This window comes from Micropterus salmoides, unplaced genomic scaffold (genome assembly GCF_014851395.1).
Source record: "Micropterus salmoides isolate LMB-PRFRI ecotype aquatic unplaced genomic scaffold, ASM1485139v1 Ms_hic_scaffold_9, whole genome shotgun sequence".
Taxonomy (NCBI): Eukaryota; Metazoa; Chordata; class Actinopteri; order Centrarchiformes; family Centrarchidae; genus Micropterus; species Micropterus salmoides.
The window spans coordinates 6422000-6429788 of record NW_024044681.1 but is presented as its reverse complement, the minus strand read 5'-3'; the positions used below and the strand labels follow the sequence as shown (position 1 = coordinate 6429788).

The window sequence follows — 7789 nt, the reverse complement described above, 5'->3', positions numbered from 1 at the left end:
ATAACAACTTTCATCAGCCATGACTAAACCTCTATATCAGAGACAGAGCTTATGGTCTTTTGGCTGAAGGTTGGCTGGTGGGTTTTTGATGGCTGGTGAGGGCACAGCAAGGGAAATAAATAGGTAATATTTAAAGGCTTTAATTATTTCCTAACTAAACTATTTCTAAGATATTATTGATTATTGTCGGAAAGCATATGCTGATTTTATCTTTTTTATTTTGCCTCTCGTGTATTTTATCATTCACTGTGGTATTTTATTATATATTTCTCTCTGTGAAGCACTTTGTACTTTGTTTTGATTTGCTCTATTAATACAGTTTATTTATCTACAGTATATTCCAAGTGTGCCTTTTTTTTTTTGCAACAACCAGTCTTTCTGTTTCTAATGATTTCTGAAATCTTTTTCATGAACTGCCTTCTGTAGTTAAATCAATACATTTACATTTGCAGAAACGATCATGATATAACATATAATTGGTCATGATATCTTGATAAGAAAGACCTAATGCAATTAACAACTCAGCTTTTGTTTCTTTTGTTTCAGGTTGATGGAAAACTACACCTACAACAGCCTTACCCTCCAGCTGGAGGGATTACAAGTCGCAGAAGTTTCCACGTACCCTGTCTTTTTCTTTTTCTTTTTCTCCTACCTAATTATTATACTAGCCAATGTAGGCATTATGGTCCTGGTTTTCATGGACAAAAACCTTCACCAGCCTATGTATTTCCTTTTTTGCAACCTGCCAGTGAACGACATTGTTGGAAATTCCATCATGGTGCCCCGTATGCTTGCAGATATCTTGAGGCCTCCCTCTGAGCGGCTCATCAGTTATTATGAGTGTGTGGTCCAAGCTTTCACCACACACATGTTCGCTACCACTTCCCACACTGTGCTCATGATTATGGCCTTTGACAGATATGTGGCCATCTGCTATCCCCTGCGCTATGCTGCCATAATGACCAACAAGATGTTGATCAAGCTGACAGTTTCTGCCTGGGGTGTGGCCTTTGTTCTGGTCGGGATTCTTCTCGGTCTGACCATACGGCTGAACCGATGCAGGACTCTGATCACTAACCCTTTCTGTGACAATGCCTCACTGTTTAAACTGTCCTGTGAAGATGTGTCTATTAATAACATCTATGGCCTCACTTTCACTGTGGTCCTGTTCACAGGTTCAATAGGCAGCATTGTTCTCACCTATGCTAAGATTACAGTAGTCTGTCTGACCAGTAAGAGCAAGTCTTTGAACAGTAAAGCCTTGAAGACCTGCAGCACTCACCTCTTTGTATATCTAATTATGTTATTATGTGGGATGCTCATCATCGTCCTGCATCGCTTTCCTCAGTACTCTGGCTACAGAAAAGTCTCTGCCATTCTGTTTAATATCATCCCTGCCAACCTCAACCCTATTATTTACGGGGTTCAGTCTAAAGAGATACGGAAGTTCCTGTCAAAATGGTTCCAGTCCAGAAGGGTTTTGCCATCATTTTGATGTAAATGCAAATGAGTTTCTTTTATTTAGTGCTTGTTTAGATTGGTCGATGTTTTATTACAGAAAGTGTATGAAACCAATGACCAAAATAGTAATTGTGTTACTTATGGATGGAATTATAGTGAGGGTCCTCACTTTGAGAACTAGTGAAGCCGAATGAGGATTGGGTGATGTGCTGCCATGGCCTAGTGTGAGTCTGAACCCTGGCAGTCACTTCTATACATATTGCAGCCCGGATGTGGAAAGTAACAAATTACAATTACTCATGTTACTGTAATTGAGTGTTTTTTTTGTACTTTTTAACCTAGTTATTTAAATTTGTAATTTTACTTGTACTTAGGTATGTGCTGTTTAAAGTACAATACTTTGCTACATTTTAAATCACGTCCGTTACTGAGTAAAAAAAAAGTACAAGGAAAAACTCGCAACCACTTTGGCTTCAAGTGCAAGAGAACAGCTTTATGATGCAGTGTATGTAAGATGGGAAAAACGCTGTATTAAGTTACTGCTAATGCAAACTGAACATTTCCTGCTGCTGCAGCTTCACATTAAAAGCATTTAACTGGAAAAACAAAAGTTGACTTTTATTTTGAAGTAGTCACAGGAAATGCAATCTGTTCAGATCAGCACTGACTGCTCCCATTCATCAAAAATAAGTCTACACGATAAGACAGCCGTCATTTCCTACATATTGCAGTGAGTAATGTAAAATTCAAGAGCAGTAGAGTGAGCTGTTAGATAAAGAGCTGCACACCTCCACCTTCTCAGCCAGGTAACCAACTCCTTTCACTTTCGCTGTTTGCAGACTCATGTTGTGTGCAGCATAAAGTCAGATCATGACTGCTCACATGGAAAATACCAATAACTGCCCCACAATAGTCTGTTTAGCTGCCAAAGACCTCTGTGCCCTGTGCTATTAAAAGACATCTGTTGTTACCACCAGTAACTACAGGTGTCTCATGTACAATAACGGCGCTGCTGCATAATAGCATCTAAACTGGTTGATTAATATATCACGCCAATCAGATTTTAACCATCACTCCACAGTGAGCAGCTTCATTGGCTGGTTAAGTAGACCGATGTAGCCTATGTACACTGAACAAAATTATAAATGCAGACTTTCTCTATGTACACAAAAGGCCTATTTCTCTCATATATTGTTCACAAATCTATCAAAATCTGTGTTAGTGAGCACTTCTCCTTTGCTGAGATAATCCATCCACCTCACAGGTGTGGCATATCAAGATGCTGATCAGACAGCATGGGGACTGCGCAGGTGTGCCTTAGGCTGGCCACAATAAAAGGCCTCAGGCTGGCCACAATAAAAGGCCACTCCAAAATGTACAGTTCCATCACACAGAACAATTGTTGTTGGAATGTGGTTTTGGGTTCCTGTTTTTCCTGTCTGTTTTCATAGGTTTGGTTTTGTGTTCTGTATGCTTTATTTGATTTTGTCATGTTTAGGGTTTTGTAGCTGAATTTAGTCTTTTGTTCATTCGCATGTTTATCCAACGAAGGTTACAGTCAAGGGCAACTGGACTTGGTTGAAGATACTGGAAGACGTTTCGTCCCTCATACACAGACTTCTTCAGTTCTGACTGACTGGCAGGGAAACTCAGCTATTTAACCTCAGTGGGGTCGTTGGCCCGGGTCATCGATACCGCTGGTTCGTTAGTGTTCCTGGTTGCTGTAACGACAGTCATTATGGTCGTTAAGACTACCTGTGGCCAAGACTGAACGACCATCGTTGGTGTCTTCACCTGAGGCCAATAGGTTACGTTTGTTGAGTTTCCTGGGAAGTGATGAAAGGACAGCATTGTAAGTGGGGGATAAGTGGTGGCGTAGACCCCCTCCCCTGTTCAAGGACGGCTTCTCCACCCTGGTGTAGATGCTTCCTTGACACCTCTTTCAAACCATCCATCTTCTCTGTCTAAAATGTGCACCTGGTGGTCCTCAAACGAGTGTCCTCTGTCCTTCAGATGTAAGTAGACTGCAGAGTCTTGACCTGAGGAGTTGGCCCTTCTGTGTTGAGCCATGCGTTTGTGTAGTGGTTGTTTAGTCTCCCCAATATACAGGTCTGTGCATTCCTCACTGCATTGGACTGCATTGGTCTTTGGGGTGTAAGTATCTGTCTTAGTGTGGTCTTGGGTTTAAAAAACACAGGGATGTTGTGTTTGTTGAAAATCCTCCTGAGTTTCTCTGATACTCCAGACACGTATGGAATCACAATGTTGTTGCATTTGATCTTATTTTCTTCATCCCCTGTAGTTTGGTTCTTCTTGGATCTTGTGGCTGTTTTCACAAAGGTCCATTTAGGGCAGTTGTTCTTAACCTTTCTGGCAGTGCGACCCCTTTTCTGAAATTGAAAATATTTCGCGACCCCCCCAGCGGATCACACAGAATGCGTTTCATGCCTTTTTAAAATTGTATTCTATTGGCAGTGAGCGTTCTGCACGCTGTTAATGTGCCCTGGGCGCCTCACATTTTGGCCACCTGCCGTGCCACGAGCGCACGGAGTTGAAAAAAATTAAACTCGTGCCCAACGTCATCCGCATTTTTCTCCATTGTCCAATCTAATGAATGGAGAGACCTCAGTTGCGCTGATGGAAGTTTACAGTTGCTTGGATTGTCCGGAGACTGCAACAGTCTGTCCCTGACTGACCGTCATCAAGATGAAGCCCCTGGATCAACTGGTGGGCTAATATCAGCGGTGTCTCCCCTTTCTGAGGGTCTCATGTGGCCACATATATCTCCCTTTCCCTGTCTCCTCCTCAGACACTCAAAAGAAAGCCAGAGCATGCACTCTCCACTCTTTTATTAAAGCAGATGTTTTTAGCAACAAAAGAGCAGCAAACAAAAGATTACAGATCACTGGCACTATAATCTTTGATAAGGCAGGACAGGACAGCTGTTTTGGTGGTTGCCTTGCAACATTAAAAAAAACGCAGCGCTTTGCTCTTTTGTAAATTCAACCAAAAAGGCATTGCTGTGAGCCTCGCATTTTCGAACCTGCAAAGCGTTTTCTGTTTGATCGTGGCCTGATTCTTCTTTGTCATTTTATAGCGGTTGGCATTACCGCCAACTACTGGACAGTGCAAAATATTTACAGTGTCCACCCAAAGTTATTCCATTCACATCTGTAGTCCGTCTAGTTATTTTTAAGTTATTATTATTATATTTTTGTGTCTGTATTAGCATTCTCGCGACCCCCTGGGGGGTGCCGACCCCCAGGTTAAGAACCACTGATTTAGGGTACCCACAGGCTGTAAGTGCCCCCTTCAGGTGGTTCTGTTCCTTCTCTCTGGCTTGGGCGCTTGTTGGTATGTTTTCCGCTCTGTGGTGCAGTGTTCTCATGACCCCTAGCTTGTGCTCCAGTGGGTGGTGGGAATCGAACAGTAGGTGTTGGTCTGTGTGTGTGGGTTTTCTGTAAACACCAATCTGCAGGCTCCTGTCCTCTTCAATGTGTACAGCGCAGTCCAGGAAGGCCAAACTGTAGTTGTGAACATCTTCTCGTGTGAACTTGATGTTACTGTCCACAGAGTGGATGTGTTCTGTGAAGGCTTGCACTTCCTGGCTTTTAATTCTGACCCAGGTGTCGTCCACATATCTGTACCAGTGGCTCGGTGCTGTTCCTCTGAAGGAGTTGAGGGCTTTGTTCTCAACTTCTTCCATGTAGATGTTTGCCACAATCAGGGATACCAGTGAGCCCATGGCACAGCCATGCTTCTGTCTGTAGAATCCTCCGTTGTACTGGAAGTAGGTGGTGTTTAGATAGAGGTCGAGTAATTTACAGATCTGGTCAGGGCTGAGTCTAGTTCTGTTGTCCAGGGTGTGGTCTTGTGTTAGCCGTTTCCTTACGGTTTCAACTGCTTCAAAGGTGGGGATGCAGGTGAACAAAGAAGTCACGTCATAGGATACCATGGTTTCATCTGGTTCCAGTTTTAGTCCTCGAACTTTGTTTTCTTAATATCTGTCTTGTCTCTTATCTTATTTCTTCGTTTAGTCCTGCGTTTTAGTTCTTTGCCTTAGTTCTTAGTCTTATGCTTTAGTTGGCAGTGTGTTGGCTGGTTTCTGGATGTTGGCTGACTGCTGGCAGGTGGAGGAGCAGTGTTTTGGCTGGTTTCTGGTAGGTGGAGGAGCAGTATTGATGACTCGTTGTGGATGTTGGATGACTGCTGGCAGGTGGAGGAGCAGTGTTTTGGCTGGTTGTTGGATTAGCAGTATTGATGGCTCGTTGCTGGTAGGTGATGGAGCAGTATTGTTGGCTAGTTGCTGGCTTTTGGCTGGCTGCTGGTAGGTGGAGGAGCAGTGTTTTGGCTGGTTGTTGGATGTTGGCTGGCTGCTGGTAATTGGAGGAGCAGTGTTTTGGCTGGTTGTTGGATTAGCAGTATTTTGGCTGGGTGCTGGCAGGTGGAGGAACAGTATTGATGGCTGGTTGCTGGTAGGCAGAGGAGCAGTATTTTGGCTGGGTGCTGGCAGGTGGAGGAACAGTATTGATGGCTGGCTGCTGGTAGGTGGAGGAGCAGTGTTTTGGCTGGTTGTTGGATTAGCAGTATTTTGTCTGGGTGCTGGCAGGTGGAGGAACAGTATTGATGGCTGGGTGCTGGTAGGCGGAGGAGCAGTATTTTAGGTGGTTGTTGGATTAGCAGTATTTTGGCTAGGTGCTGGTAGGTGGAGGAGTGGTGGTGTTGGTATGTTGGTTGGTTATTGGTAGTTGGAGGAGTAGTGTTGTTGGCTATTGCTGTAGGATAGGAGATCTACTCCTCAAAGTAGATTGCTCCATCTCCCCATCCTAAGAAGTATGAAACCTTGGTGTCATTTTGGACTCTACCCTCTCATTAAAGTCACATCTCATTACCAAGTCTGCCTTCTACCACCTCCAGAACATCTCCAGACTTCGACCTTCACTTTATGTCACCTCAGAGTCACTCTTACACTTTGTGAGTCATTCACACATGCCTTCATCACCTCCCACTTGGACTACTACAATGGTGTCCTGTACGGGTGTCCAGCAAGGTCCTGGACAGAAGTGAAAGTACGATTACTTTGATGAACTTTTACTTAAGTACAAGTAAAGTTACCAGTATAAACATCAAGTAAAAGTAAAAAATAGCTCCTTTAAAATTTACTAAAGTAAAAGTTACTTAGTTACTTTTTAACCTCCTAAAATAACTTTTTTCATATTGATTTTATATCTTACTTACTACTTTTGTTTTACCTATTTAATTAAATTGCAGTCTTTTGCGATTTGATAAGGGAACAGAGCCATATGGCGCTTTTGATTTTAATTTGACAGATACTTTGCCTAATCAATGGCGATAAACAGTGACTTTTCATGTTATAATGATCACTTCATTAGGAAACAGATTAGACTCTTGCGGGTCGCACTGGACTGTCAGAATGGGAAACACTGGCCTGTGTATGAAGTCATATTGCTATTTACATTCAAACAGGTGGTACTTTTATTGAGACATCATAAGCGTTAGTATAATAAATAACTAGTTCCCAGCAAGTTGCTAATGCCAACAAACATTGTCATGCACTGATGTCTTTTTGACTATTTGGAGCAAAGCATCTTACCAAAATATGAAAAATTATTTTTAACCACCAATGGAAGTACTGACCTCTACATCAGGGGTCCTCAACTACATTGTTCCTGGGTACCAGTTTTTATAAGCAGACACTGTGGGGGCCAGACTTTCAAAAATAATTGCCATATTACTGTTTAATATTTTCAACTTTCGCAAAATGAACGTTTTTATCAGTTTATATCAATGTGAACAGACTCCAGTAAAACATGGTAGGCTAAATCCATAATGATAAATCTACACAGGCCTACTTAACTCGAAAATGCTCTTAGACCGCAGCCAAGGAGTTCACCGAGGAGTGATGGTTAAAATCTGTAATTGTAAATGTAACTCTGATTGGCATTAATTAATCGGTTTTGATGCTATTATGCAGCTTTGCTGTTATTGGGCATGAGTCACCTGTAGTTACTGGTGGTAACAGATGCCTTTTAATATCACAGGGCACAGAAGTCTGGGGCAGCTAAACAAACTATTGTCTGGCAATATTGGTATTTTCCATAATTCTGTGAGCAGTCATGATCTGACTTTATGCTGCACACAACATGAATCTGCAAAAAGCGAAAGTGAAAGGAGTTGGTTACTTGGCTGAGAGGGTGGAGGTGAGCAGCTCTTTATCTAACAGCTCGCTGTGCTGCTCCTTACTGTTGCATTACTCACAGTAATATTTTATTCCGCTGTCAGAAAACTGTTAAAGGATGGTTGTCTT

The 7789-nt window shown here is 42.5% G+C and overlaps 1 protein-coding gene across 1 annotated transcript; it reads left to right on the top strand.

The window, feature by feature from the left end:
* The first annotated feature begins 483 nt into the window (after positions 1 to 483).
* LOC119895639 (olfactory receptor 146-like) lies at positions 484 to 1495 on the top strand. Its single transcript, XM_038708891.1, has one exon. The coding sequence runs from the start codon at positions 551 to 553 to the stop codon at positions 1493 to 1495; it is 945 nt and encodes a 314-aa protein (XP_038564819.1). The 5' UTR covers positions 484 to 550.
* The last annotated feature ends 6294 nt before the right edge of the window (positions 1496 to 7789 follow it).